The sequence below is a fragment of the Salvelinus alpinus genome, chromosome 4 (genome assembly GCF_045679555.1).
Source record: "Salvelinus alpinus chromosome 4, SLU_Salpinus.1, whole genome shotgun sequence".
NCBI classification, from domain to species: Eukaryota; Metazoa; Chordata; class Actinopteri; order Salmoniformes; family Salmonidae; genus Salvelinus; species Salvelinus alpinus.
The window spans coordinates 69,584,249-69,601,136 of NC_092089.1; the positions used below are offsets into that span (position 1 = coordinate 69,584,249).

General features: G+C 43.3%; 1 protein-coding gene across 5 annotated transcripts; it reads right to left on the reverse strand.

Moving 5' to 3' along the window:
- Positions 1-440: 440 nt before the first annotated feature.
- Positions 441-14,862, reverse strand: nocta (nocturnin a). Of its 5 annotated transcripts, none has more exons than XM_071398744.1 (3): positions 14,187-14,862; positions 2,420-2,731; positions 441-1,698 (listed from the first exon to the last, which is right to left on the reverse strand). In XM_071398744.1, exons 1-3 carry the CDS (start codon positions 14,398-14,400, stop codon positions 803-805), a joined length of 1,422 nt encoding a protein of 473 aa, XP_071254845.1. In that variant the 5' UTR covers positions 14,401-14,862; the 3' UTR covers positions 441-802. The 5 variants fall into 5 exon arrangements, with proteins under 5 accessions (XP_071254845.1, XP_071254848.1, XP_071254849.1 ...); XM_071398747.1 differs by lacking the exon at positions 14,187-14,862 and adding an exon at positions 4,120-4,930; XM_071398748.1 differs by lacking the exon at positions 14,187-14,862 and adding an exon at positions 3,238-4,036.
- Between the last annotated feature and the right edge of the window lie 2,026 nt (positions 14,863-16,888).

A 16,888-nucleotide genomic window follows, 5' to 3' on the forward strand; every position in this document is an offset into this window, starting at 1 on the left:
GAATGGTGGGCTGTCAAACTCCTGCCTATTCCTCTCTTTGGATTGGTGGATACATCTTGTTATTTTAATATTTGATGAGGGTTGTTGACGTCAACTGCCTGTAATCAATGGAGTGAGATGTTACGCTACCCTCCTGAATATGCATAGACTGTCTCAAATTACAACATGTTCATCTTAGATATAAAGTGTTGCCGGGATGTCACGTGCATCACATTTAATCAGGACAGTCGTAACAACCTAAGGATTGCAAAATTTATATTAGATCAAATAAGAAATTCATTTTTACTTTGACTAAATTCGACACATTGCCCACACATACAATAAAATATAACTGTATCGATCCCCCCATCACTAAATATGAACATACAGAACTACCCAAAGTATTAAAACACTAAAATAAATAAGTAAACATGACATGAACAAAAATCAAAAACAAGATGTCAGAATGTCTAAGTATTTTATTTTGACATGCTCATTGGCATTCTTGCTGCCACAGCACTGAAAATAATAGCAGTTACAGTATTGATATGGTCCTATTCTCCAGTTCCTTTAAAACCAGTTATACACTTCATATGAAGAAAAACAATCATGAGGGATAACATCTCACTTGACAGAAAACAAGTACTGGTTTAAAAAATAAATAACTACTCTCAATTCTGCAGAATCAAATTTCAGCACCAGTTCAAGTAAAATAAGCATTCACTTTTCCAGTATCACACTCCCACACGTTGTTTTATCCAGTCGATTCTTCCTGCACTGTCCTGAACTAGGACCCTATTGCCCGAAGCCTCAGATAGGCAACCTACATCAGCCTATGAGGTTGATCCCTGGGCTCCCTGAAGCTGACATCACAGAGCAGTGAGAGGTGGTCGGAGGGGTAGTGGTATGAGGGCAGGCGGTCAGGTCCTATCTGTTCCTCAGTGGGTATGTCCAGCAGGGTGTCCACAGTGAAAGCACCGTGAGAGTACCAGATGTAGTCCAGGGTACTGCAGCTCTCTCCTGAGGGACGGATCTTCCAGGTAGTGTAGGCCGGTTCCGTCTGCCCGTCTGCACTCAGCAGCTTATAGGCGGAGTCCAGACCCAGGGGGGAGGAGATAAAACGCCTGTACACGTCCTCCGAGGGCTCAGCGTTAAAGTCCCCACACACTATCAGAGGTACCCCCTCGGTCCCACTCCCTCCCCCAGGTCCCCTACTGACTGGGTCTGACACAGCCGCCCGCGAGGTGATAGCCTTAAGGCTCTGCAGCAGGTCAGCCCCTTGGGCCCCCCTCAACCTCTCCCAGCCGCTCCTCGCCTTCAGGTGGGTCACAGCCACGCACAGCCTCTGGCCCGTCTCCCGGCAACGCAGTGTCTGCACGATGGCCACCTGATTGGTAGGCAGCATCATGGCAGAGAGGCGCAGGTGGGAGGTGTGGAGGAGGCCGAAGCGGGCACGGCGGTAGAAGAGCGCGCAGCCGTCAGGGCCGTTGTTGCTGGCCACTTCCAGGCAGGGGGACCATGGCTTGGGCAGGAATGTGCTGTGGTAGCCCAGGCTGGCCAAGATGGGCTGGAAGGTGTCGTAGTAGTGGTCCACTTCCTGGAGACACAGGATGTCAGGGCGGTAGGTGAGGATCTCTTCCAGGATCAGGTACTTCCTCTCAGCCCAGTTCAGAGCATCCAGAGGACATTGCACAAAGCCATCCTTACCCTCCCCTAGAGCTGAGAGGAGGAGAGAGGACGGTTAGTAGACATTACTGTATAGCATTGTACACTTCTCCCCATTTCTGATCGAAAGCCATTGTGAGCACTGAGCAGTATCATGGTCTGAAGTCTTGAGAGCTAGAGTCTTGGATATTCATAGAGTGTACAAAACATTAAGAACACCTGCTTTTTCCATGACAGACTGACCAGGTGAATCCAGGTGAAAGCTATGATCCCTTATTGACACCACTTGTTAAATCCACTTCAAATCAGTGCAGATGAAGACAGGTTAAAGAAGGATTTTTAAGTCTTGAGACAATTGAGACATGGTTTGTGTATGTGTGCCATTCAGAGGGTGAATGGGCAAGACAAAATATTTAAGTGCCTTTGAACGGGGTATGGTAGGTGCCAGGCACACCGGTTTGTGTCAAGAACTGCAACGCTGCTGGGTTTTTCACGTTCAACAGTTTCCTGTGTGTATCAATAATGGTCAACCACCCAAAGGACATCCAGCCAAACTCAATACAACATGTCAACTGTGGCAGGCATTGGAGCCAACATGGGCCAGCATCCCTGTGGAACGCTTTTGACACCTTGTAGAGTCCATTCTAAGGGCAAAATGGGGGGGGGGGGGGGGGGGTGCAACTCAATATTAGGAAGGTACCCATACAGTACATGTTCTGCTCTGGTGGTCTTCTATAATCTATAGTACTCTATCATCTATCAGAGATCTATGTACCTTGAGCTAGGATGTTCCATGTCATGACCCGTATGGATGGTGTTTGCTGTTGCTCATTGTTCCTGTATTGGTGCTGCTGTTTTGGGTCTGCAGGGTAGACCAGGTCCCTGTGTGGCCGGGCCGGCCGGTTCTGGAGGATCTTCTCGCACTCCCTGAGCAGCTGGTCTGGGTCGGCCTGCTCCAGGCCCTCCGGGTCCTGGTCTGAGTCCTGTTGCTCTGGGTCGTAGTCCTGCTGGGCCAGTGGAGCACTGTTCAGGGTCTGGGCCAGGGTACCAAACAGCCTGCTGCTGCTACTGCTGCCCATCAGACACACTGAGGACAAGGAGACAACATATTAGAGAAATACAAAACACTGCACACATACAGTGTGCGCACATAATCACGCCCACACACACACACACTCGAGACATTGTAAAACATGAGTCCTGTCATGTTACCCTGCAGTCAGCAGAGACTGTGTCTCTCAGGCTCTCACACGAAAGACCATGTCTGAATCAGACTAAATAAATCATCTGTAACCACTTGAATATGTGGCATGCAATATGCTCTTAGGTGGTCAACAGCGATACATTATTTTGCTCCGTTTACCAAAACAATGCCCACAGATTAAAAAGGCTAGCACATTCACAGGACGACAGACAGGCAGACACTCCCTCGTCAGTTAGGCTCAGACTCATCCTCTGCGTTCCTTGGAAGCCATTTTGTGAGCGAGAGTAGCTAGAAAAAGAATAGTTAGAGTGGATCTAAAGAGAGACATACATAAATAAGCTTGATAGAACTGTGGTCAAACCGATCATCTCCATCCTTAGACTACGTACGTCACTGTGGTTTAGTGAAATCCTCACCACTGTTTTGTCTCGTTTATCTCGGTGTCGGAGAACAGCAGCACTACTCTCTAGCTCTATTCCTCTCTCCGTTTTGATGACTTCTTCACTGTCTTTCTCCTCCTTGTACTTCAGTTTCTTCTGATTTACCCCCCCCCTCAGTCGATTTTCGGACAATCCGACTCCTTCCACTTTGGTTCTCTGCTGCTTTCAGTTTGTCGTACTCAGTCTCTCCCCCTCTCTGTCTCAGTCCCTCCCTCTGTTTCTGTGTCAGTGTGACATTCCAGCTAGTGACAGCGTGACTGTTTAGACACAGTTAGTCTGTGTGAGACTGATGGGAGGACAAGGGAAGGGAGAGAAAGGAAGGGGGAGGATATGAGGTCATTACCATGGCTAGTCATATGTCAGGTGGAGCTGACAGACCGATGTATCCGGACACTTGGAAAACACACAGGGGAGTGGAAGGTGGACAGTAACACACTTGAGTTGTCCACACACACAGAGGTTTGGAGTGCAGGGGGGGGCAGGGGTTGGCGAGTTACTCAATACCCAGGACACAGTGTTCTAGTGCAGGATCATGTTTACACACTATAAACTTCTCCAGAGAGAGAAAAGCAGGGAGGAAGAGCACAGTATTTATTTGCCACCATTTGCTGACCTCTAGTGGGGCTGCAGTTTTGATTCTGGAGTTATTACTTATTCTCATCTGAAACATGTATTTTTTTAAACCTACAGACACCTTTCAGATGTGAACACATATCTTCACATCTTCTTACAACTATTTCTTAGAGCTCTCTTAAATATGGTCCAGACAATTTTCTCAGTCGAACACTCAGTGTTTCCGATTGAGTAGATAGATGACAGACAGTTACTCACAAAGAAAACGAAGCGTCGATGGAGAAGAATCACACACGCCCTCTTTTTAAAATCTTGCTTTTTGACTCACGCTCGACCCAGTGTCCAGGCTGTCTCCATGGCGCTACATAGAGCACTCTCTCACCTCTTCTGTTTCTCTCTCCTTCTCTTTCTCCAGGGGTTCTTTCTCCTGAGAGAGATTGGACTCTTCTGAAACCGATGTATTGACGTGAAAGAATGTTCCGGAGCAAGCGGATGTGACTGGACTGCTCGGTGTGTGTGAAAGTATAAGAGACTGGACTGCTCTGTGTGTGTGTGTGAGAGAGAGAGAGTTTTCGAGAGATGAGGATTCTGCGAGCTACCGAGCATTCCTGAATAGACCAGTGTCAAACCCACTCTCCTCTCTTCATCCCCACACTGCTCATCTGGCTTGCCACAATGGCTTATTATAACTGTCCCGTGAGGGTCACACACATGGCATACAACCACTCGCATAGAGTTATGGCACACAAACACCACAAATGACCAAATTAAATGAGATTAGTGTGGCTTGTCCTTAGTTAATCTGTGTGATAGAGGAGAGACTCAACTGAGTGGAATGTGATTCAATAAGCTGACTCAGTCTGCTGCTCATAGAGCACATACACTGGAATGCTTCAGGGCCCCATTCAGCACGAGTATTGAACTGCTACATGTACACTATGTAGAATGTACATACGGTATGTGGCATCCGAGTGTAGGCGTTTCCCAAACATAAGGTTGAAAATAGCTGGAAACACCGGTGGAGTGGACATTATGTTTCTGACTCAACTGAGAAAGAACATGACTGTATCTGTGTTTTCAGTTGGCTATACTTACTTTACTTACCATCTCCCTAGAGGACAAAAGCTAAAAGAAAGGAGACGAAGGAAACCGCTTCAATAATTGGTATGTAGGCCTACTCAATTATACTGTAGACCTAAAATCTGTTGTTCTCCATAAAAATACTGCATTGACAGCACAGCAGGCCAGCTCTATCTACGGGCCTACATTTCAACTGGAGAGCAGAATCTCTCCATAGGAATGTCGGTGACATCAGCGTTGAATGAGACAATCACATGACTGCTCCAGGCAATTATCAAATGAAGGATGGGAGCATGAGACTAGGTAGCCAGGTAGACTAAAATTAAAACATTTGGGAAGCAGCGGGTCTGGCCCCCAATGCCCCTTGAACTCCTGTCCATGGACAGGAGGGAGATGTAAGGGTAACAGCAAAATAGCCTGGCCCCCTCATTTTCAGAGTGTTTCTGAGCGTGTGCGCCTGAGTCCGAGTGTGTGCTTGTTTCAATGATTGTCACTTGCACAGGACACAGCAGGTGTAAAACAGTACAGTGAAATGCTTACTTGTGAGCTCTTTACCATCAATGCAGTAATAAAACTAATAATATAGGTAAGAAAACACACAAGAAAAATCTAACTGTGTGCATTCTGGACTCCTTAATTGAAATGTAAAAAAGTGGTCAACCCGCCTGTGTTTTGGTAAACAGCTGAGGGATGAACCTGGAGAAATGTAAGCACTCATATTCAAAGTGAGAGCTATGTATGCAAGAACTGACCATCTATGATATCAAAATTATAGTTTTGACCATGTTTTGGAGGCAACAGTATTTGTTTACATTTACAAACATTGGAATATAACAATCTTATATTTTGGGTTCTGATGGGGTACGACAGTTGAACTAAGCTCATGAGACATTTAAGTTATATTCTTCAAGAATCAAAGTCCACAATGGATGTAGCAAGTTAGGATTCTAGCTTTAATAAGGAAAGCTCTCGAGTCGTAACACAGTTATGCACCACTAATCTCATTAAAACAGGCAGCACTCCAAAGAAGAAACCAAATTAAGCTCTTTTGGTTTATACTTTATACCCCATCGTCATTAGATAAGTTTAACCCACTGGTGGAGTCAAACCAATAAAATCATTTAATGGTAAATCCTCAGAGGAATAGTGGGTTCATTTAGATGAAACCCCCTCATCCACACTCTAGACATTAATATATCAGTGTACTGTTAGCTGAGAGGTACAAGGGCTTCTCTCACCATGACCTGATTTTACGGACATGACAGAACCTAAAATAACTCAACCCTTCTGATCTCCTCCTCAGTCACCACGGGTAGGAAAAGGTGTTCTGCCAGTTAATGAGATTAGTGTTGCATAACTGTAATGAGGTCACCTTTTATTTTTTGGTCTAACCTTTTGTCTTGTTGGAGCCATTTAGCGGAGTGGTTGAATAGAGATGGCACAGGAAGCATACCAGATCTCCAGCCTTTTTTATACTACAGTAAATGGTTATAGGCTAGACCAGGGATCTTGAGTGGAGGTCGGAACATCATAAATCATTTGTACACTGCAAGTTGACTGCAAGAAGCCCAAACAGATATAGTATGACAAAAACAATGATTTCAAACATGCTTACATTGGGAACAGATTTCCTAAATTAAAATCACTGATTTGATTTCCTGGTGATTTTACAGTCTTTAAAAAGGGTAGGAAGCATGAGTTTGCACTATACACCATTTCTCAACGTCATATGGAGAATCAACTCTGTGCTCCCGAGTTCATATGCTAACTCTGTAGCTAGCTCAAGCTCTTCACGGACTTTGTGGCTGTGTTATCTAGTGAGAACTCGTTAGCACGGCAGGCTCTTATGCCTTCTTGCACTAATTGTGTAGTACCTTGTCTGTTCTCTATTTTGTCTTGTCAACTTTTTGGCATGTTCTCTTTGAAGTAGGCTATGGGAGTTCTGTAACCTTTCCCACCTTGGCTTAGTGCTAGTGCGCTATTTGACTGACATCTGGAATCTATCTATTTTGGTTCTCTCTCACTATATAGCTATTGGATTTCCCTTACCGACTCTCCCTCGGCCTGGTGAAGCACCTGCCTCCCCTGGGTTTGGTAGCCAACTCAGCCTGCCCTCTTTCACTATTGGATGGGCCCCAACCAACAATCTGTAAGTCTCTGCTCTCTCTTTGCTTGTGGTCTGTGGTTATGTTTTAGTTGTGTTCTAGCTGGTCTCCAGTTGATGGGCCCTGGCTTGCCGACCATAACCGTGATGGTTGGCTAGGCTGGCTAATATCTAGTTGGCTAAAAAGCTAAAGTTAGCTGGCTGGCTAAGATAACTGCATATAGCTAACATTCTTTAGGAATTAGCTGGCTTGCCGGGTCCTCCATTTTACATCACTCCCGTGAAAAACATTTTCTGACATGACTTTGGCATTCTGATCAGTTTTATGTAATAACTCCAAAAACAGAAAAAAGTGAGGTGTAACTTTGCATTGGGACTTTTGATGTGTATACTAATGCAAATCCATTTGTTACCAGATGCTACCCTCCACAGCATAACCTTCACTCCAGATCAAAACGCCAAACCTACAACCTAATTTTGGACAGACCAGATACAACTTCAATTAGCACGGAGGCGTGAAGTGAAAGGTATCGAAGCCTTTGAGCCCAACACATGGCAGGAGTCTCACAAGATACCCCTTCCAAATCCAGAGGCCCTGAAGCACCCTCCTGCTGTTCAGAGCCATCCACTGACATTTTCTACAAGAAATCTGCCTCCAGAAATAAAGCTTCTCCCAAGTGGGTGTGACTCCTACTCCCGCTGCCTGCTGCTTGGATTCCACCTGGCGATCTGTTCACCGTCTGCCATGGCTTGTCTCCCCCTGTCTGGTACAGGTACCTCCACCACACTCCCCCCGCTCTACCAAGCTGTCGCTCGCCTCCAGCACACAGGCACTGTATGGGGCGAGCGACTCTGAACTTACAATGGCTAGCCCCAAGTCGTAATTATTTTTTGTCTTGTGCATTTTCCTAGTTTGCCTCATGACTCTTGCATGCTTTGTTGACTATGAACATTCTTGTTTACCCTACCGTGGGACAGACTGTTTGTTCTCACACTCGGGACGCTGACACCATTGGTTACACAGACTTTTGGCCCCCCATCCTATTCTAACCACCTCTCGCTGGCTTTGTATTCATGTTTTTGATTTGATTTGGATCTCTTTTAGTCCCCATTTGGACTAATCTTCCAAGAGTCCTTATACATTAAAATACAATTTATAATACGAACACATTTTCACATATAACACACTATTACAAACATACATAATATACTAACATAATGACCCAATAAATACTCAATCTAAAAAATATTGATTCTTCATCTACTATAGTCCCACAACATTTCTATGTATTATATTTAAATTGTTTTAAAATAATGTTTAAATGTATATACTGAAAGGTTTCTGGTTTGCTCAGTTAATTTATTCAATTTCTTTATTGCTCTAAATCAAAATGTTATTTTGCCCATTTCTCTTTTCTGTCTGGATAACGCATAGATGGCGGACAATCTATTCCTAGTATTTACGGAATGTCTGTCTCTGAATACCGTTGTGAATAGAACTGTTTTAAATGATGTATATTATGAAATAAAATAAGCATGTTTTTTTTCAATTATCTTGTCGATTGATGACCAACCAAGAACACTGCGCATGACTGCAACAGAAGAACCATATCCCCACCTTAAAACAATCCTTGCATGTTACCTGATGAAATTGCTGTATATTATGATCCTGTTGCCATCTAATGCACATTCAAATGTCATAAATCAACACTGCAGAGCTCTCCCTGTCCTCTGCCGTGCCTTGATTGGTTTACTGTTGATGATATCTGGAAATGTGCATGTACAGCCTGGCCCATCTACTGTTGCTAGCCCCAATTCTGACTTGTGCTCTGATATCTGTTTCACTGATTTCTGCTCTCGTAAAAGCCTGGGTTTTCTGCACGTTAACACAAGAAGCTTATTACCTAAAATGGATCAGTTGAAAGTGTGGGTTCACAGCTCCAATCCAGATGTTTTGGTCATTACTGAGACGCGGTCAAGAAAGAGTGTTTTGAATACTGATGTTAACCTTTCTGATTATAACCTTTTTCGGCAAGACAGATCTTCCAAAGGTGGGGGAGTGGCAATCTTTACCAAGGATCACCGTCAGTGCCCGGTTGTCTCCAAACAATTTGATTTGCTGGTTTTAAGCATTAAACTTTCAAATAGCTCTTCGTTGACTGTTGCGGGGTGTTATCGTCCTTCATCAGCACCGGCCTGTACCCTACCTGCCCTAAACTGTCTCCTGGTCCCTTACACTAAGTCTGAATTTGTCCTGCTAGGTGACCTAAACTGGGACATGCTTAAACTACCTGACCAAGTCCTAAAGCAATGGTACTCCCTAAATCTTTCTCAGATTATTACCAATCCCACAAGGTGACTCCAAACACCCAGAAAATGCTACTCTCCTCGATGTTCTCCTCACAAATAATCATGATGGGTACTAGTCTGGTGTTTTCTGTAATGACCTTAGTGATCACTGTTTTACAGTGTTTGTAATGGCTGCTCAGTGAAACGTCCTGTTCTGATTTGTCATAGACACTTGCTAAAAAAAACTTTCATAAGCAAGCCTTCCTTCATGACCTGGCCTCTGTAAATTGGTATAGAATCAGCTTGATATCTTCAGTGATATTGTTAACAAACACGCCCCATAAAGAACATTTGAATTAAAAACAGGTTCAGCCCCTGGTTCGACCGTGATCTGGCAGAGTTACTCCACCTCAAGAATTGCATTTGACGAAAGGCTTGGCACACGCATACTCAGGCTGACTGGCTCTCGTTCAGGCAAATGAGAAATAAGTGCACTCAGGCTATCTGGAAGGACAAAGTTAGTTACTTTAAGGAGCAGTTCTCTCTCTGTGGGTCTAGCACCAAGAAGTTCTGGAAAATGGTTAAAGACCTGGAGAATAAACACTCCTCTTGACACCTGCCCATGTCCCTTAACGTTTGTGTGGTTGTTACTGACAAGAAGGACATGGCTGAGCTCTTTAAAATCACCACTTCATTAAGTCAAGATTCCTATTTGGCTCAGCCATGCCTCCTTGCCCATCCAACATTTCCTCATCTCCCACCCTTCTAATGCGACTAGCCCTGATGCTCCTCCCTCTTTTTCCCCTGCCCTACTACAAAGTTTCTCCCTGCAGGTGGTCACTGAGTCCGAGGTGCTAAAGGAGCTCCTTAAACTTGACCCCCAAAAAACATCTGGGTCAGATGGTTTAGACCCTTTCTTCTTTAAGGTTGCTGCCCATATACTCACCAAGCTCTCCTCTCTGGGGAGGTTCCCATTGCTTGGAAGGCAGACACCGTTAGTCCTTTATTTAAAGGGGGAGATCAAGCTGATCCTAACTGTTATAGGCATATTTCTATTTTGCCCTGTTTATCAAAAGTGTTGGAAAAACTTGTCAATAATCAACTGACTGGCTTTCTTGATGTCTATAGTATTCTCTCTGGTATGTAATCTGGTTTCCACTCAGGTTATGGATGTTTCACTGCAACCTTAAAAAGGTCCTCAATGATGTCATAATTTCCCTTGATTCTAAGCAATGTTGTGCTGCTATTTTTATTGACTTGGCCAAAGCTCTTGATACGGTAGACCATTCCATTCTTGTGGGCCGGCTAAGGAATATTGGTGTCTGAGGGGTCTTTGGCCTGGCTTGCTAACTACCTCTCTCAAAGAGTGCAGTGTATAAAGTCCGAACATCTGCCGTCTTAGCTACTGCCTGTCACGAGGGTGTACCCCAAGGCTCTAACCTAGGCCCCATGTTCTTCTCAATTTACATCAACAACATAACTCAGGCAGTAGGAAGCTCTCTCATCCATTTGTATGCAGATGATACAGTCTTATACTCAACTGGCCCCTCTCCGGATTTTGTGTTAAATGCTCTACAACAAAGCTTTCTTAGTGTCAAACAAGCGTTCTCTGCCCTTAACCTTGCTCTCAACACCTCCAAAACAAAGGTCATGTGGTTTGGTAAGAAGAATGCCCCTCTCCCCACAGGTGTGATTACTACCTCTGAGGGTTTAGAGCTTGAGGTAGTCACCTCATACAAGTACTTGGGAGTATGGCTAGACAGTACACTGTCCTTCTCTCAGCACATATCAAAGCTGCAGGCTAAAGTTAAATCTAGACTTGGTTTCCTCTATCGTAATCGCTCCTCTATCACCCCAGCTGATAAACTAACTCTGATTTAGATGACCATCCTACCCATGCTAGATTATGGAGAAGTAATTTATAAATGGGCAGGTAAGGGTGCTCTCGAGCAGCAGGTAAGGGTGGTCTTGAGCGGCTAGATGTTATTTACCATTCGGCCATCAGATTTGCCACCAATGCTCCTTATTAGATCACATCACCGCACTCTATACTCTTCTGTAAACTGGTCATCTCTGTATACCCGTCACAAGACCCACTGGTTGTTGCTCATTTAGAAAACCCTCTTAGGCCTCACTCCCCCTATCTGAGATATCTACTGCAGCCCTCATCCTCCACATACAACACCTGTTCTGCCAGTCACATTCTGTTAAAGGTCCCCAAAGCATACACATCCCTGGGTCGCTCATCTTTTCAGTTTGCTGCTGCTATCGACTGGAACGAGGTGCAACAAACAAACACTCTTTATCTCAATCTTTTCATTCAAAGACTCAATTATGGACACTCTTACTGACAGTTGTGGCTGCTTTGCCTGATGTATTGTTGTCTCTACCTTCTTGCCCTTTTGTGCTGCTGTCTGTGCCCAACAATGTTTGTACCCTGTTTTGTGCTGCCGCCATGTTGTGTTGCCATCATGTTGTGTTGCTACCATGCTGTCATCTTAGGTCTCTTTTTATGTAGTGTTGTCTCTCTTGTCTTGATGTGTGTTTTGTCCTATATTTTTATTTAACTTATTTTTATTCCCAGCTCCCATCCCCGCAGGAGGCCTTTTGGTAGGCCGTCATTGTAAATAAGAATTTGTTCTTAACTGGCGTGCCTAGTTAAATATATTTTTTTAATAAAAACCTGGTCGTTACGATTATGTTACCTACCCTTTTAAATGTCCAACAATGAAATGTATAATATATATATATAGTACCAGTCAAAAGTTTGGACACCTACTCATTCAAGGGTTTTTCTTTATTTTTACTATTTTCTACATTGTAGAATAATAGTGAAGGGATCAAAACTATGAACACATATGGAATCATGTAGTAACCAAAAAAATTGTTAAACAAATCAAAATATATTTTATATTTGAGATTCCTCAAAGTAGCCACTCTTTGCCTTGACAGCTTTGCACATTCTTGGCATTCTCTCATATCACCATAACCCTAATTACTCAATGGTATCTTGAAACACACTAGACAGGTGGTACAAAATCAATGAGGCAGAGGCAAACCTGTATGTTAGGAGGAAATAGCCTACCCATACAAAATTTCATTTTATTTCTATGGAATACCCTCGGACTGTTTTTACTGGTCCAGTCCTTTGCGGTGAAGAAGCTGTCCAGGACAAGCAGCGTGAGGGAGAAAGGCCACAGGAAAGGAGACCCCCTTGAGATGCCGAAGAGGTCAACCCTGAGCCTCTCAGTGGCACGGTTGTTAAGTAATGCTGTTCTGGTCAATTTTGTGAACAATTATAGTGACTAAAATATTCGTCAAACACCTATTTTTCAGTGGGAATTGATTATAACTGACTAAATAGACCTAGAAAAAACTATCACTAAACAAAAATGATTCTTCATTTCAGTTGACTAAAACGAGATTAAATTATCTGACTGACTAAAATCTGACTACTAAATGGACTCGACAAGAGTTTAAAGAGATAAGCACAATTAATAGCAGCATAGATGCACAGTTCTGTTCAGCAATGGGAGGGACTTGCCACACCCAGCACACGGAAGTGGTGAGTGTGGGCAGACATAATCCGGAGTGGAGCCTACATCCCCATCACCACCAGCTTTCTAGTTAGCTACACTTTGCCTGGTTAAGAAACGCAAGCTGCTTTACGAAATTAAAAACAATAATAACATTGAGTTAATTCATTAAACAGTCTAGCTATGTTTCTCTCTCTTTGAATTTGTAGTCTTGCTCAACCCTCCCACTTTCTTCACTGCATTTCATAGCCAGGTTATGTAAGCCAATAGTCTCCCTCTTTTCCTCAGAGAAAACAGCTTGATTCCTTACCGTTCAAAAGATATGACCCAAAATACCAGCGCTACGTTTTGTCTGTCTGTTGTGAATTGGCATGCAGCATTTTACATTTATCCAGGACCATTTAAAAACTAGGCTACTTGAGGATCGGACAGTTAACCATGTTTAGGCTACACCTTCTTCAGCCATGTTACCTCATTAGATAGCTATAGCTAACAACCTGGGGCGTGTTCAGCAGGATGCAATGTTTTGTAACGTTCAGATTTAAGTTATATAGAACAAACATGCCTCTCTGACATGTTGAATAAGTTATAACTTTGGCTCTACTCATGGAATTTCTATCTGCAACGTTTAAGAATGGTTTGCAACTGATCGTGGTCCTAGTAACATTACCAGTAGCCTTTATGCAAACATTTGGTGGGACAGAAAGAAAGAAAAAGGGATAGCTAAAATGTTTTTACTAAATTCCTCTTGCCACTACACTAACTTTATTTTGAGTTAATGTGGACCCAATGAGTCAGACTTGAGCACTGGGACTCAGACTTCAGCCATAGGGACTTGTGACTCAAGCACAGGAGACTCAATTCGGACCAAGGTTTAGTGACGCGACTACATCGCTGTTCATTAGCCCCCATTCTACCTTTAAAATGAATAAAAAGTGCCAGAAATTAAAGTCTTGAACTAACATTGTTATGGAAGTGACGTGGGGCAAACAAACTAAAAACAATCCAAAACCCCCCCAACAAACCAGTTCTCACACACACACACACACAAATTGGTAATGATTCAGCCTCTACTACATATTTACCACGTTTTGAATATCTGAGGATCTAGAAGCGCATGAGACTTCACATAGGCCTAATCGGTTTGAATAATAATTCTGGCCAAACGAGAAATACACCCCTCCCAACCGTAGGCTATATTGTTCAGAATGTTATTTAAACTGAACCCAACAAAATGTATTATATAATTGTTATTTTTTTTAAACAGACATGAGAAAGGTCTAATAAGATGCCTCCTGAACACTGAAAATGCCTACCTGGTATAGAGCTCGCTGACGCGGGCGATGAGCCGCGTGATTTCACCTGTGGCTTGCCGCGTCTGCCGTCTTCTCCTCCGATGTGACAGTGCCGTGGAGCCGGGAGGGATAATTTCTTCGGAGGTGGCTGGTTCTTAGCTGCCGGCCCCAGGGAGGAGAGACAAAACACTGCCAAGTCTCGGTGAAGGAACGAACACCGACGAGCCGGATACATGCCTCGCGCCGGTTCTGTCACAACTAGTGTGGCCAAATGAACGAGAGAGCGGTGAGAAGCTACTGTAATAGCCTCACTTCAGTCCCAACACTCGATAGTCCTGTCAAATAATAACTATTTGCATACAAATAGAGATATCATTCTACAGACACAAAATGTTGGTCACTGCGGCATTCTTTCACGTTTGTATCAGTAACAAAGTAGCCGGCAAATGTTTCATCATATTTCTGTCAGGCTCTTTGAACTAGAGTTTCGAGGGTGGATAACGAAGAAGGAGGATTTCAAAACCCTAAATACAGAGGCTGGAAAATATCTTGTCAATACAAATATATCCTTAGTAATTATTCGTTTAAAGATACCCATAATCAAACCACATTACGCATTATATTGAGAGATTTAAAGCAACTTCCCCAAAGAATTCCCCTGATTCAAACTGCCAATGGATTGATCTGTAAAGTCGAGTTTTCATGACAAAACAGGAAGAGGGCGGGTTTAAGGGTAGGGAGAGGGTGTGGTCTCACCTCTGATCTAATCAGAGGTCAGTGCGTGTATTGGAAAAACAGCATAATGACGCAAATCTCTCCAAACAAAACGCCACCTCTCCTCCCACGCCCACATGCTTATGCAATGTCCTGTTATGTCAGCAACTGGACGTTTGAACTAGGCTAACAGCTTTCTAAAAACAGCTTTACCCACAACATAACCTACGCAAGCATTGTAATACAAATAGTGAAATAAACAATATCAAATAAGATAGGCCTAGTGAGCAAAACAACCGTTTTACAAGGCATATTTAGGGCTTTTGCATTCAGACATTTCCTATCATCCATTAAAGTTGGGCATGCCAGATAATCTATGACATTGGTTACCAGACTTGTGGTTGGTACCCCATGTGCGGTCCCCTGAAATGGAAATGTTGCCTGCTTGAGAAGATCTGTAATCTTATCAAACAAATGAATAACCGTTTTCTCTTTAAATGGGTTGACACCTTTTAGTGTCAACTAAGGACCTCTTAGACTATTACAATATGCTTTCATGTCATGATTATGTGTTGGGGCAGCCTGTGGGACCTAAAATGGAGTAAATATGCCCTAACAACTATTGGATGATGGTTAAGTGGAATTAATAACTTATTATCTAATGTTGTTATATAACTTACCAGGCGGGTCAAGGGTCTTCAGTAGGCAAAGTTTACTCCAGTTAATCATTGATCAGGGGGATCATTTACATACACACCACCCAGACAGGGGTTTTCTAGTGCAGCAATTCTGCCTTGAAATACCTGCATTTATGTAACATTGTTATGAACAGCAGAATAGACCAAACAATAACAAATAACAGGTTTCTTGTTGCCTGCACATGTACAGTACGCTTTGCTGTAGAGAACAGGAGCTAAAGTAGAGAAACAGTTCTATACATGTTGGCACATAGGAGATGGATGAGCGTTATATATTGCATGTGTGTGTAATGCTGACAGGTTTGCGGCTGAATTAAGACACATGCCCATGTCTCTCTCTGTCCGTTCTCAACACAGGGCTGCAGGTGGTAAAACTGATTACATTTTAATCTGGTTTCATTGAGGGGGACAATGGCTCTGTAAGTACAGCTGCTTGGCAGAAAGAGACTGAGATTAAAAAGAAAGAGAGGAAAATCTCCCCAGCGATAGTATCTCTCTCACTCAGGCCTATTAAATTATGAATTATGAAATTAATGGGTTAAAGAGGAGAACTAAGACACACACACACACACACACACACACACACACACACACACACACACACACACACACACACACACACACACACACACACACACACACACACACACACACACACACACACACACACACACACAAGTCATTTAGCAGACGCTCTTATCCAGAGCAACTTACAAATTGGAAAGTTCATACATATTCATCCTGGTCCCCCCGTGGGGAATGAACCCACAACCCTGGCGTTGCAAGCGCCATGCTCTACCAACTGAGCCACACACACACACACACATTTCCCTCAATGGAACATGAGTGAACCTTAGCCCCAACCTGCGTACCATCTGCAATGTATGGTGCATTTGGAAAGTATTCAGACCCCTTGACTTTTTCCACATTTTGTTACGTTATAGTTTCTCTCAAGCTATGTCAGGTTGGATGGGAGCATTGCTGCACAGCTACAGTGGCAAGAAAAATCATGTGAACCCTTTGGAATTACCTGGATTTCTGCATAAATTTGTCATAACATTTGATCTGATCTTCATCTTAGTCACAACAATAGACAAACACAAAGTGCTTAAACTAATGACACACAAATTATTGTATTTTTCTTTTCTATATTGAATACATAATTTAAACATTCATAGTGTAGGTTGGAAAAAGTATGTGAACCCGTAGGCTAATGACTTTTCCAAAAGCTAATTGGAGTTAGGAGTCAGCTAACCTGGAGTCCAATCAATGAGATGAGATGGAGATGTTGGTTAGAGCTGCCCTGCCCTA

Bases quoted from the DNA above. Each gene is read 5' to 3' on its own strand.
- nocta (XM_071398744.1), bottom strand. From the start codon at position 14,400: ATGTATCCGGCTCGTCGGTGTTCGTTCCTTCACCGAGACTTGGCAGTG. The intron at 2,732-14,186 runs GTAGGCATTTTC...CCTTGTCCTCAG, and splicing joins GTCAGCGAGCTCTATACCAG to TGTGTCTGATGGGCAGCAGT. The intron at 1,699-2,419 runs GTACATAGATCT...TCCTCCTCTCAG, and splicing joins ATGGAACATCCTAGCTCAAG to CTCTAGGGGAGGGTAAGGAT.